Source organism: Benincasa hispida, chromosome 11, assembly GCF_027475165.1.
Source record: "Benincasa hispida cultivar pf3 chromosome 11, pf3_genome.v1.1, whole genome shotgun sequence".
Lineage (NCBI taxonomy): Eukaryota > Viridiplantae > Streptophyta > Magnoliopsida > Cucurbitales > Cucurbitaceae > Benincasa > Benincasa hispida.
This window is the reverse complement of record NC_143488.1, coordinates 87,712,650-87,727,562: the sequence shown is the minus strand read 5'-3', so window position 1 is coordinate 87,727,562 and position 14,913 is coordinate 87,712,650. Positions and strand designations below refer to the sequence as shown.

The 14,913-nt window shown below is 28.6% G+C and overlaps 1 protein-coding gene across 1 annotated transcript; it reads right to left on the bottom strand.

The window, feature by feature from the left end:
• Positions 1–8,094: 8,094 nt before the first annotated feature.
• On the bottom strand, positions 8,095–13,851 carry LOC120091420 (uncharacterized). The gene is made up of 5 exons (XM_039049441.2): positions 13,260–13,851; positions 12,104–13,173; positions 10,121–10,537; positions 9,754–10,004; positions 8,095–8,515 (listed from the first exon to the last, which is right to left on the bottom strand). Exons 1-5 carry the CDS (start codon positions 13,376–13,378, stop codon positions 8,258–8,260), a joined length of 2,115 nt encoding a protein of 704 aa, XP_038905369.1. The 5' UTR covers positions 13,379–13,851; the 3' UTR covers positions 8,095–8,257.
• Between the last annotated feature and the right edge of the window lie 1,062 nt (positions 13,852–14,913).

The window sequence follows — 14,913 nt, the reverse complement described above, 5'->3', positions numbered from 1 at the left end:
AGTTTTGGAACAATAAAATTTTTATCTTTCCTTCATCCTTTATATATGGAGAGAATGGAGATAATAGTTGTAGTTGTACACTAAGAAATGCAGTCACAGACATAGATACATAATATGGATACAATATAATATGGTGATACACTAATTTCTAAAAAGTTAAAATACAGCTACGTTGAAGATATATATATATATATATATAATAATGTTCAATTGATTGTTACAATACTTATTTTAAGTTAAATTAACGTGGTTGAGCGACTAGCTCAGGTAGGTAGAAAAGAAGTTGAAGATGAAGATTGAAGAATGAAGTTAGGATGAAGGAGTTGTGTGAATAATGATTTAGATAGTGAAAGAAGAGAATAATGAAAATTTAATTACGTTTCGGTTTTTTTTTTAATTTTTTTAATTTTTATTCTTTATTCTTTTTATCATTTTCATTCTATTTTGTTTTGGATTACTAGATTTAAGTGGACTTTTAAATAAAATGGGTCGTGGGTTGGGTTTTTTAAATAATTGATTTAATTTGAAAAAAAAAAAACACAATGTATCCCTTTCACGCACTTAGAAGTAGATATGCGTATTTGAAAATTAAAAAAATTAAAAAATCAAACACTTCAAATCATGTATCAAACACGTATATATTATATATCTGAACGTATCTGATATCGATTCTCTACGTAGTTAGAAATATATGTGTTTCCTAGATTGAAGGAGACCAACAGACCGGTTGGCCAATTGTCACGTAGCTCGAGTTAGGTAACAAATTCACTCGAGACTTGCTAAGGTACTAAATGTTGTACTGTTGCGAGTGGTTGCCAATAGATTGGCTAGCCAAGTGTCATATAGCTAAGTTGCCAAGATCTAAACTAGTTGCTTCACCTTTTTTTTTTTTTTTTTTTTTTTTTTTTTTTTTTTTTAATTTATGAGTTTGTCAGGTCAACTTACATGTACCTCGATTAATGACAATCCACTGACTCTACAACATTTGGGTGTTAAGAAAACTCGTAATAAATTAGTTTCTAGGTAGGTTGTCACTATAGATTGAACCCTTGACCTTTTAGCCATTTATTGAGATTATGTCTAATGTCTAATTTCTTACTACTAGGCCAACCCATGAAAACCTATTATGGTTCATGGGTTGGCCTAGTAGTAGTTGCTTCATGGATTAAAAAAAATAATAATAATAAACTAGTTGCTTCATGGGTTATACATCTTTTTGTTAATTGCTTGTAAGATGAAACTTCATGTTTCTCTAATAAATGAGATTGTGTTGCAATCTTGATCTTTTTTTCCCCTTAAATTTAAGTTTAATTCTTATTCTAAAGTGGACTTTTATAATTATCCTATTTTAGTCTTAACATTATATCTATGATAATTATATAAATGTCCATGCATAACCTCCATAGGTTAAAACTCATCCATTAACCTCTCTAATTAATCCTCATAATTATCTTGTCCCTTCTTTATGTTTCATTATTGTAACCACCATTCTCACAAATGTATAAATAGAGGTTGTAAAGATCATATGAAAATATACCTCAATTGAGCATAATACATATGTTTTCTCTTTCATTTTTCCTCCATTATCTATCTTTTTTATTATGTTTTTATATTTGTTCTTCTCTCATCTCTATTTTATAATACGTTATCACCACGAGTTTCTACCACTGAAATATTTGTAGAAATATATGTAGAGGTTGGAGTTGGTTCACTAGAATACCAAGAATATTAAAGACCCACCTGAATTATATACATATTTTCAAGGTATTTAAAACTAAAGTTCAAAGAAGGTGAGTATTCTATTTTAATCATATATGTGATTTATATGTTTAAAAATTGATTAGATTTTATATTTGATCTAATCAAATTATAAAACTCATACAAAGATTTATGTGAGCATTAAAACTAAAATCTTCGATAGTGACTTGAAGCATTTGTGCGCTTTTTTTTAAGCCTTATTTGCAATTTGTGTTTACATTCTTTGCTGGCAATTTGGGATTTTGCATTATTTGTTGGCTTATTATAAAATTAAAGAAAAATCTTTTATAACTTTTAATTACTTTTGTATTTAAATGAATTAGGTCGTTGTCCGTCTCCAAGTTTCTCAAGTATATTGAATTTGTTTAGACATATACTTGTTGGACTCCAAACCCCACTCCCTGAAAACTTAGCATGTTCATGATGAGTATTCCATGAGTTAGGGGTAAAAGTTAAATTGTTGAGTAATAAAATTTAGGTTTGAGAAACTCGAATAACCTTATTTTAAGTGATTATTAAATGATATCGAAAACCAAATATTTATTGACTTTAAATTTTTAGTTAAATTTTATATGGATATGTCAAATATATTATATAGTTTTATATGTATGTTTAAAATTGTTGTATAAAATATGTCATTTATATTAAAATTTATCATAGGTTGCAAATCATACATCTTATTTTTAAATATAATTATTATTTTTAAAGGGTTTGATTGAGATGCTTTTCGAATCAATTCATATTCCTATATCTTTGAATATAATTGTTATATATGAAAAATTAAATTAGGACATTTATTTTCTTAATTGGATTGCATACTTCTAATTAAGATTTGAGTTTCCTTTAAATAAATGTAAAATACTCTCATAATAATATTTTCTTTTATTCGTTTAGATTCTCTTCTAATAATATTATTATATCTTTCAAATATGAGAATAAATATTCAAAGTTATCTTTAATTTTATTTGCAAAGATTCAAGCTATTAAAGAATATTTCTTAAAGTGATTTTTTTAAATAAGATTAACAATGCACCTAAATTTATTAATCTATTAAATTAACTCTTAGTTAAAAAATCAATGAACTATAAATAAAAATGGACTAAGAGAACTCTGTCTAAAGATTGTTCTAGGCTGAGATATGTAAGTTAGGGAACCCCTCTATCTGGGAACTAACGTGAGAGTTGAATTAGTCAATTTTTGTTTGCTATGCTAGCATTGAAATTTATTTGATTGTTGAATATTTAAATTATTCTCATATGGATAAATTTGTGATATATATATATATATATATTTGATTGAATTCATTTATGACAAAGTTTAAAAGTTATGCATAATAGCCTATTACTCTTCCTAAAACTAATTTTGATTTGATACACATTATATATATCTATTTGATTGAATTCCTTTATGGCAAAGTTTGAAAGGTATGCATAATAGCTAATTACTCTTCCTAGAGCTAATTTTGATTTAATATACCTGAAGTTGCATTAATCAATTAATATTCATTATTTTTACCATGCATTGCACATATTTTAAATTAATAAATGCTTATAAACTAATAACCATATATCAAACATGTTATACTCTTGTATTAGCAGTTTGAGATTAAAGTTTGAAACAAGTGAATATTTATTTAATATCTTTTGAGGTTGAATAAAACATACTATGAAAAATAATGAATTTTGACCAAATAATATAATATCATTTTTTGAAGTGAATATTCCAATATTTAATAAGTGAGGTTGGAATCATGTTAATAAGGAAGAAGTAATTATTCTATTAAAACCACATACATATATAACGTTTTGAAGGAAAATTTCATTTTTCAAATGTGATGCAAAAGAGACAATGATCTTGTATATCTATCATACAATAAGAAATAAAATCCTTATTACTAAAAAGAAAAGGTATGTGGAAGCAAACTTTAAGAATTTATTTAAATCTTGAAGAGATCCTAACTTATCTTTTTAACCCCTAAATATGATATTATGTTACAAGTTTTTTAGAATCTCTTGAAGAGATTATTATTGTTTTTGAAAACTTGTATATGAGATATTTGGATTTCTTTTAAATCTCCGGAAGAGAATAAAAATAAATAATATTTATGTTTTGCATATAGTATATCTATGCATATTATAATTAAAAGTAGACAATAGGTTTTCAAAAATTCAAATGCTTGAAACAAAAAATCAAATATAATATTAAGTTCTGTATACTTGATTAAAGATTTTGAAAAAAGAAAAAGAAAATACTTTGCAAGAGGGTCAATTGAAATACTTTATTCTCTTGTAAATCAAAGAGAAGTTTAGTAAATTAGGAAGGTATACATTGTAATGAATATCATCTAGAAAGATTGATAATAAGAATAATATATGTTATTTATATACCATATATTGTCTTCAATGGAAGTGCATATAGAAAAATTATGTTTTTCATTCTAAATTGTATTCACACATATTTGTGTAGTTGAATAATAAACCTGAAGTTCATTGATCCAAATCTATCCTTTGACATCCTGAGTCATTTTGGGTCAATAGTGAAAATAATTATTGAAAACATATATTGACATCCATTGAAGATTCTTCCATCTAATAAATTGTCATGGTGTCGTATTCTCAAGAGATTAATTATCAAACTCTCACTAATTGAAATGGAACATTTCTTATTTTGGGAACAGGTTCATAGTTTTATGATTTTTGTTGGCGCATCTAGTTGATGGTCATATATATACTTATTATTTTGTTTTGATAATGCTAGTGAGTTTGCATCTCAAACATTTGATAATTGATTGGGATAAGTGTTGAACATCTTGTAGCTTATGTTCAAATAACAAAACTTCTAGATTTGAGATCATGTTATTTTGTATGCTCGACCAATGACTAATGAGCTTATGGCCAAAAGCCAAATATATTTCATCAAGATATGCAATAAATGTTTAAATTGTTCCACAACAACAATTAAGATGATCGAGCAATTAAAATCTATATTGAAATTAATTTTACATCAATTAATTAATTTGGACCTTGACGGGTGGATTATTTTCTATACAATTTAATTGTTATTAATGAGACAAAAATTTCAATATTAGGGAGGGGAATTAAGAAAAAGTTGGAAGAATAAATTGAATAAAATAGGTAAGTATTGTCTCATTTTGATCATCATACAAACCATTTTGAACCAGAAGTTTAAAAGAATATTGCAAATCAATGCTAGATGCATTTATAGAACATTTATAGTTGCAAGAAAGTGACCAAGTTGTATGCCAATGCAATAAGTTGTCAATGCTAATGAGCCTGAAGCGTGATAGACACCTAGGTTCCAAAGATAAAGATCATCGAAAAAAGTAATCAATAATCAAAATGACTCAGATAAGAATATGGATATTCCGGAAGAAATCTTAAATATGAGTACTCATGAAAATCTTGAAGTAAAAGAAGATAATGAAGAGATATCAATAAATTATATGCCATGACAAGAAAAAGATGGAACCATACTTAAATAAGTTGACAACATTTTTGCATACATTGTCGCTGATATTATTTATGAAAATGAGTATTATATACTCAAATATATTGAAAAATGCCGCGACATAGAAAGGATTAATTTATGTGGAAAGAAACAATCCAATAGAAATAAATTCATTTTCCAAATTGTGAGAACTGGTAGTTCAGGCATTAGAGAATGTCAAATATGTGGGGTACAAATGAGTATTTGCAAGAAAAACAAATAGAATAGGATCCCAATATATAAAGCGAGACAAGTTCCACAATACTTATCGCAAAGAACTAGTATTGATTATGATGAGACATATTATCCTATGGTGGATACAATACCATGGGATATTTAATTTATCTAATTGTGCATGAAAAGTTTAACATACATCTTATGGATGTAGTTATTGTACATTTATATAAATCTCTTAACAATATATCCCTGAAGGATTAGGATTAAAGGTACCAAAATCATATAAATAAAATATTCGAGAATGATATATTTATTATATATATATATAGAGAGAGATTTTTATAAAACACTCCTGATGAATGCAAAGTAATTATCTTATTAAATATTTGATGATATGAGAGTATAAAATAACCTTATTTGTCCATTTGCTTTTATAAAGAAATCACAACATGGGATTATATATATATATATATATATATATTGATGATTTAAGCATAAATTCTTGAAGAGATTTTAAAGGCAATAGAGTTTCTTAATAAAGAAATTGAGATGGTAAGTTTTGCTTTAGCTTGCAAATAAAGATAAAGCAAATGAAATTGGATCAATTCATACATAAAAGATCTTATATGGGCCATCTACATTACCATAGTGGTTCATTCACTTAGTGTGAAAAAAATTATATCATTTGATATCAGAAAGATAATGAAGAACTTAAGATCCTTAAGAACCATAATTTTGAGAAATAAGTACACTTATATCTTTACTAGCTATATACTACATTTTGTAGTATTTTAGTATTTTTTTATATAAATATAATATTTCTCCAAAGAAAGATATTGGAGTAAAGTTAAATATGTTCTATGTTTTTATTTGAGAATTAGTTTATGGATTTATTTTATTCTCATAAATCTAATTGTGATCTAGTTGGTTGTGAAGATGCAGGTTACTTATCTAACCCATAAGAACTAGATCTTAAACATGTTACTTAATACGTGGAGAAGAATTCTTTATATTATGGCAGTCTATGAAGCAGATTATAATAACTTCTACTTTAATTCATGTTGAAATCCTAATGATTTATGAGGCTAGCAAATAGTGTTTTTATATGAAAACAATAAAATATCAAATGACAACATCACTATTCAACAAATTTATTCAAAAGATGACTTGAAAGACTACCCTACTACAACATTTGAGAAGATAACGCACAACATTTTGCACGTGACAACCAAGAGTTATCAAGTGATGCTTTCATGAGGAGGAGTAAATATGATACACTCTTTTTCCCTTAACTATGGTTTTGTCCCACTCGATTTTCCTAACAAGGTTTTTAATGAGACAGTTATTAAAGTATATGAATTATGTACTTTTTTTTCTTCTTTAGGTTTTTATCCCATTGGGTTTTTCCTAGTAAGGTCTTAACTAGACATATTATATATACTATAAACATCTAAAGGGGAATATTATAAATATAATAATTATGTAGATGTCCATGTATTACCTCCATAGGTTAAAACTCATCCATTAACCTCTCCAATTAATTCCAATAGTTATCTTACCCTCTCCTTATATTTCATCCTTGTAACCACCATTCTTACAACCCAATAAATAGAAGTTGTAAAGATCATTTGAAAATACACATCTCTTATGTTCTTATGTTTGTTCTTCTCTCCTCTCTATTATATAACATTTAACACCTTTTTTAAATGATATTTTTAGTCTCCAAACTTTCAAATTCTTATACAAATTTAAAAAAAAAAAAAAAAATCAGTAAAACGATGTCTTTATCATTATTTTTTTTTTCAACAAATGGATGATATGACTTTGGGTATATGTATTAGGGTGATGACGTAACATGAATCAAAAATCGTACATGAACTTGCAATTTGTATACCTTGTGAACTGACTCCACGGCAAGAATTAATGCTTCTTATTTCACTTGTTATGCCTTCTCGTAGTTTGGGTTCACTGTCAAATTCCTGTCAAATATGTTGCACAATATACTTTGGTCTATTCGTACGTCCAATATCTTCGCAACTTAGACTTGATTAAATGACGCAGCCCAGTTTCTAGTCAGCTTGTAGTCATGGTTTACCTGAGTGTTAGAATATTTGAAAATCTTAAATATTTCACATCCCTTTAGCTTAACAGCTCAAAGTCTCCATTTGCATGTCTCATTAAAACAACTTCATGCAACTTTGTTAGACTTTTCAACTCGAAATCTGAAGTTTTTCTCATTGCTAGAATCAACACTTCATGCAACTATATTTTTAACAAAGAGTATTGGTCCAATTTTCATGTTATCAAAAGAAGAAATTGATCTAACATGATGATCGAGATTGAGTTACTCAAAAGGAACCAACAAAGTCGAACCTATACCATAATGAAGACTTCTTAAATTTAAGGAAGTTTCCATTACATCCTAAAACTAATGATTTTACAAATAGTGACATAATATATTTTTTCAATAAATTTTAGCTTATTAAGAATGTCCATGAAGAAGATGGTAAAAAGAATGACAAATTGAAAAATAGTTGTACATACTATAAACACGTGGATTAATTTTGTAGCCTATTTGACATTTCAAATTATCACATGATCTTATTATAAATTGTAAGTTTGAACATAAGTTAGATGGTTGAGACGATACTATATCTTGATTACAAGATTTATTTTCTTTGGTGTCAATTTAACATATACATACCTCTGAATTTTTCCGAAAAAATGGTTGGAAAAAGAAAGTAAAAGAAATAAAGACGGCCAAAAAATTCAATATACAAGGGAAAAATTAGGAATGCTAATTTAGTGAGCATGATCAACAGGGAAAAAGAAAAAAAGAAGGTTCTACATGTAATTTTCTGTTAGAGAAACTAATCCTACCCAATTTGTTCCTACACCAAATTAATTGATCGGTTGTTATTCTTGACATTTTAAGAACTCTTCCCACCAATTTCATATCCACTTCACTAAAGAAACACAATGCACCTCCTGTCTCTTCATTTTCTTCATTCTTTTGCAATTTTTTCAATATGCAATGCCCACTTCTCATGATTTCCTTTAGCTTCTTTTCTTTCTGCAACACGAAAATCGAAACCAATCAGATTATTGCGAGGATCTTAATTCTTACTATGTCGGTTTGATAACATTCATGTTTGTTCCTCTTCATTGTTTCCTGTTTGCTCATTTTTAAAATAGGAAAAAAAAAATCGACTATTTCTTGTTTCATTGCTTATTCATGGTTGGTAATTATTTTTTGTTTTTTACTCCCTAAAATTCAAAATAAAAAATCTAAGAAGTTAGGTGAAAATAAGTTTTTTAAATTAAATATTCAAACCTGTTTTAGCTGATATTTAATTTTAGATGTTTATTATCCATTTTAGAAGTAAAAATGATAATATAATACTTTTATTAAGTTTAAATTATAAATTTAGACCCCTTGAACTTTGAAATATGTATCTTATTTGATCTCTAGCTTTTAAAGTTGCAAATGTAGTCCCTGAATTTCGATTTTTGAAAAATAATCTTAGGGTCCCATATGACATTAACTTTTTAATTAAAAATTTTCTAATTTATCAAGAACCTATTAGAGACAAAATTGAAAGTTTAAGGATCTATTAGATACGAAATAGAAAGTTCAAGAACTTTTTAGACACTTTTAAAAGTTAAAAAACCAAATAAACACAAACCTCAAAGTTCAAGGACCGAATTTATAATTAATCTTTTATTTATAGAAAAAAAAACAAAACAACAAATATTTTAAAACGGGTTTAACTGAGAAACAAGAAAAAACAATTTAAAAAATATAAAGGAAACTAACAACAAAAACATAATCAAACAATCCATCCATTTCTCATTTCTTATTTTCAATCGTTTAGGTCTAGGTAACTTTTGGTTTTTGGTTTTTAGTTTTTTAAACCTATAAACAACCCTTCGACCTCCAAATTTCTCGCTTTGTTATCTACTTCTTACCAATATTTTTAAAAATCAAGCCAAAATTTAAAAACTAAAAAAAAAAGTAGTTTTTGAAATTCAGAATTTAGCCAAGAATTTAACTTTATTACTTAAAAGAGATGTCAATTATTGTAAAAAATTGAAATGAAATAGGCTTAATTCTAAAAAAAATTAAAATTAAAAATAAAATAGTTTACGAACACAGCCTTAAAAATTTTACACAATAGTAGTTACAATTAGTCAATACTTATTCCTCATAAAATTAAAAAAAAAAAAAACTAAAAACTAAAAACTAAATGGTTAATGTATGGTAAGTTTAAAAAAAAGGAAAAAAAAAAAAAGGAAATTAAAAGAGCTAACCTTTTGGAGATCTGTTTGGATGTGAGTAAGAAGTTGTTCATCAGCTGGATCTTGGAGTTCTACTTGCAACTTTTTTGGGCGTTTTAAGCTTCCATTTGAGTGGTGATGACAATCTTTATCTGCTCTAATGAATTGCCAAATTACTCTTATTGATTCTTGCAACATCTCTACAACCATATCACTTGTTATTGCTTCATATCCATCCTCTAATTTCCCTCTTCTTGCTTTCCTTCTATCCCCCTTTTTATCCTCTATACAAAACAAAAAAAAGGACCAGATTTATATTAATTGAAGTTTCGAGAAAACTTCATGTATAACTAAGCACTTGTCATTCCAAACAAACTCTTGATATGTTATGTAGTTCTACCTCTTATCACAGGAACTTGAAGAAGATTACGAACGACACATCGATGCTTGACGTAATTCTCGACTCTCGGGCCTTCGAAAGCTTCATTCTCCAAGAATCTTTGCAAGAGGACTTGGAATTGTTGGAATTCACCAGCAACTTCATTGTAATGGTGAAGCCCATGAGGTTCAGATTCCCACAAATCTAAAGCCTTTTGATATTGCCATTGAATGAATTCCCAAGAAAGACACATTTGCCCCACATATACCATCTCCAAATCACAATGAACTTCTCTTATGAAGTCCTTCATTGGGTCCACTTGACATTTCTTTTGTCTGTATAGCCTTAGGTTGTGTGAAAGAAGAGAGAGGATTGATGGGGATGAAGATTTGCTAGTGCTTGAAAATGATTTTAGTGGGTCCTTTGATTGCAAAACACCTATGATTTCCAAACAAATATTAGGAAAAAAAAAACATAATTAGAGTAGAAAACATCCAAAAGTAAAAGCCACACCTAAAAAATGTTACTTAAATTTAAATAGAGTAATCTAGTGGCATATATCTTAAGATTTAATTTTTTATCAACTGATCTAATTTCACGTGCGTAAAATTTTTATTACCATGTGAAAAGTCTTACAATCATTCAAGTTTTTACTGGCTATCAATATGTATTTTTATTGAATTTTTGTTCAAAAAGTAGTTTTTTTAAGAATAATTTCTACATAGCAATAGGGTTATGTGAAAAAGTCATACCATAGGTAAGAACCTAGGACATTAATTATATTTTAAAAAGAAGGAAGGGAGAAATAAAAAGTGGGGAATAGGTTAGAGACAAAAGCACTTTGTTGACCCCTAAGCATTATGAGATAAAAATAATATTATTGATAATTTTTTTTTTAAAAAAAAAAACCCAATAAAAAATTAAAGAAACCCCAAAGTGAACACATATGCATCAACCATATAAAACCCAAAAAGGAGTGACCATTTAAAACCCACAAGAAAGTTAGCTTTGTTTCTTCCTCAACTTTGTCTTCTATGTCACAAGGAATTTGGTTTATGCACTACATGACCAAACAATAAGCATTAAATACATTTTTCTAAAATAAACATGATGGACCATTAAATTCATTCATACAATATAATAAATCTTTCAAGTTCCAAAACCAAAGTCATCTAAAAAATTAAATAATTTTTTCCAAATAATTAATCTTTTTTAATCTTTTTTTTTACAATATAAACAAATAAAATAAAGAAATGGTAGGTAATAAAATTATAAAAGAAACATACACTACCACTCTAACTTTGAACTTTCAATGAACTACCCATAATTTGAAAAATGTGCAAAAATCCAAACAATAATATTTGTTGCATCTAGACCATAATTCCATTCAATTACAAAAGTTGTTGCATTTAGACCATAATTCCACTCCATTACAAAAGTTGTTGGAATTATAGACTATAAATCTATCCTAACTATCCCTAAACTATGGAAGTTTTGGGATAATACCCTCAACATATGAAAATGTTATGTCCACCAACAAAGTTGGATGTTAAGATTGGGTTTAATTACAGTGATTTTGTAACCTTTGTAGAAATAATTGATGATGAAATATCAAAAGATGATATTTTTAATTTTCTCAACATAAAATTGTCATCAAACAACTACTACCTCTCTAGAAAGTTTGGAACTTTCTCCTCCCAAAGAAAGTTCCAAAACAAGTTGAAAAATGAGAATCTCCCTCTCTCCCTCTCAGTAACTTCCAAGTTTTCAACCCTAAATTAAAATAAATGAAATAATATTTAAAAAAAAAATCCAGAAAGTGTTAAACCAACCCCCTCTTCCTCTCATATGATAATCTCCCTCTAACTTGTTTAACCAAACTAAGGTAAAACATACCCATCATCCAAATTAATCATTTATCTAATTAAAACATAAGAAAATCAAATTTAAAAAATTTAAGTTAAACAAGAAAAAAAAAATTATGAAGAACAAGAAGAAACTCACCCATTGCATACATCTTCTGGTAATTCAAGATATCCAATTTCCTCATGCGCTCTCTGTAAGTTCTATAGAATTTATGAAGCTCTTCCATTAAATCTCCATGTTGAAACCTCTCATCAATCTTCCATGGTTTCAATTCATCCATTATCTTTGGTGACTCTGATTCTTCAAAAATGGTGGCTAGCCCTGTTGCTCTCACTTTCTTCAATTCCATTTTCAATTGTTCAATCAGTTCTTGATGTTCCCACTCTGTTTCCAATCCTTCTGAATCCTCTTCATCTCCATTACCCTCCGGCGACTTCTCCAATTCTTCGTTTATCTCCTCGTCTGGTTCGTACCCGCCGATTTTGAAATCGAGATCGAAATCAGTATCGGAGAGAAACCGGCCTCCGATATCGATGTCGCCGTCTGAATCCGAACCGTTGAAATCTGTTTCCCTTAGAAAGTCATTGTCTTCCTCTTCTTCTCTCTGAATTTTCCCGGAAGATTCTTCTTTCCCATTTGTAAAGCTCTCTGTAATTTCTTCTTCTTCTTCTTCAATAGGTTGTGATTTCGAAACTTCCACAGGAAAGGTTTTTCCTTCCTCAATAACTTCAAATTTCAAAATTTTCTCGGAAAATTCCTCTGTTCCATCAGCAGAGGACTCTGTAATTTCCTGATCAACTGCTTCGAATTCCAAGACTAACTCAGAAAATTCTCGAACAGAAAAATCCCCATTTCCCGAAATTTCGTGATTCGAACAAGAATTCAGAACTTCCACCGTATAGCTCGGAATTTCAGTTTCTTCCACAAAGTGGCTCGTACTCTTCTCCGGCAAAAACTCATATCTGTTACTCAATGATGAAGAACAACCACTCCAATCCAGTTTCTCACAACCAAAATTTTTTTTACTCGATTTGCTAAATTCCTCATACGTTTGAAACCTAAAACTGAAGGCAAATTCATTCGTTCCCTTTTCCTCTAAATTCTCAGTCGCTCCCCGGCCGTCAGCCTCCTCCTCCAGCGGCCGTGAATCATCATCACCACCACCACCACCAACAGAACTTTCCACAACTTTCCCCTCATCAAAAAACCTACAAGAATTCGGAAACCCCATAACTAAAAAACAAAACACAAACAGGAGAAATCAAGGAGACGAGACAAAATCAAACAAACCCACCTGAAGAGGAAACTAAAAAGGGAAAGAAACAGAGAAGAGAGAGAAACCCAGAGAGAGAAATTATTAAAAGACACCATAACCACTGAAAACAAAAACAGGGGAAGAAACAGAGAATTCATCAACAGATTAAATCCATGACATCGTGAAAAAGGGTCATGGAAGCTCTGATGGCCACTTTGAAATCGAGTGGGAAAGATGGAGAAGAAGGGGACTTATCAACTGGGGAAATTGAAATGAGACCTAAAACTAAAAGAAGAGAGATTTGGGGAAAAGAACATTTGAGCGACTATGTGTGTGGGATTTGAACGAATCTTTTGACAAAGATTATGAATTCGGGGGGTTGCTTGGAGTTCGAGGAATGGGATTGTGTGAAATTCGTTATGTGATTTGGATATTTAGAAATAAATCCCCAATATGAAAATGGTTTGGTTTGGTTTCGTTGATCAGTGTTTGAGGGCTCTGTTTTACCTTCTTTGGTTTCTCCTACATCGATAAGTTCAAGAGAGAATGTTTATAAAATCGGTTTCAGCGTGTAAAGTACGGTTTTAGGGTTCATGTTGAAAAGTGAACAGACTACACGTATCAGACCCCAATTCAAACCCCTCGCGTTTATTCCTTTTAGTACGGGAACAAAATTGCTTAAAATACTATTTTGCCCTTCCTACATCTTTTGTTTTTGTACCATTTTCGTCTCTTTTAAGAAAAAATTAAAATTTCTTGTATAATTTTAATAAGTTTTAAATGGAGTATCGGAGATTTTGATTATTTAATTTTAAAATTATTAAACTAATTAAAAAAAAAAAGTTATTAGGGGACTATAGTAGTGAACTACAATCATATTTTTAGAGTGTGTTTGGTTCATCAACTTTATAAAGAGATAGTAAATAGCTCAATTTCAATATTAAATATTATTAAAATTTATTTATTTATACTTCGATATATGAACTCTAAATTTTATAATTCAATTTAAGATCCCAAACAGAAGTAAAATGGTTCCAAAATTGAGGAATAAAAAAAATTGAAAACTCAAGAGCTCAAAAATAGTTTAATTTTGTTTTATTTTGGACATTTTACTTTCGAATGTTGTATTTTAGTTTTAAATTGTGGCTTCAATTTATCCTATTCCTTGACATTCAATATATATAACTTAACCATGTGGGGCCTCACCATTTCCGTGAGAGATCCGATCTCAGTTGTTTTAAACTTCATCTCTGATGGGGCTCTTGGAGGAAATTGGATTCAGGTTGGTTTCCCAACCCAACGGATCGTAACTCTAAACCCTAAACCCTAATATGTATATGTATGACAATATGTAAGATAAAGATCAAATCTCAAACTTCGAAATCAATAGTATAAATTAATGTTAGTTTAGCTATGTTCTTATTGGCTAAACAAAAAAAATATACTTAGTTTAGAAACCTAGATCAAATATTTTCTATTTACATTAAGAAACCAGAATTGGTCTTTTGGATTTTTTTAAAATTTTTATAATATATAGAGTGTTGAAATTTCAAACTTTGAAATTGATAATATAAATTTAATCCAATAAAATAAGATTTTTAGGAAAGTAAAAAAAAAAAAATAGTATATTGTTAAACATAAGAAACAAAAGTAAAAAAGGTTAATGAATGACATAAAATTTTAACTTTTTTCC

Bases quoted from the DNA above. Each gene is read 5' to 3' on its own strand.
- LOC120091420 (XM_039049441.2), bottom strand. From the start codon at position 13,378: ATGAATTCTCTGTTTCTTCCCCTGTTTTTGTTTTCAGTGGTTATGGTG. The intron at 10,538-12,103 runs GTGAGTTTCTTC...TGGAAATCATAG, and splicing joins CCAGAAGATGTATGCAATGG to GTGTTTTGCAATCAAAGGAC. The intron at 8,516-9,753 runs GTTAGCTCTTTT...TTCGTGTTGCAG, and splicing joins TCCAAACAGATCTCCAAAAG to AAAGAAAAGAAGCTAAAGGA.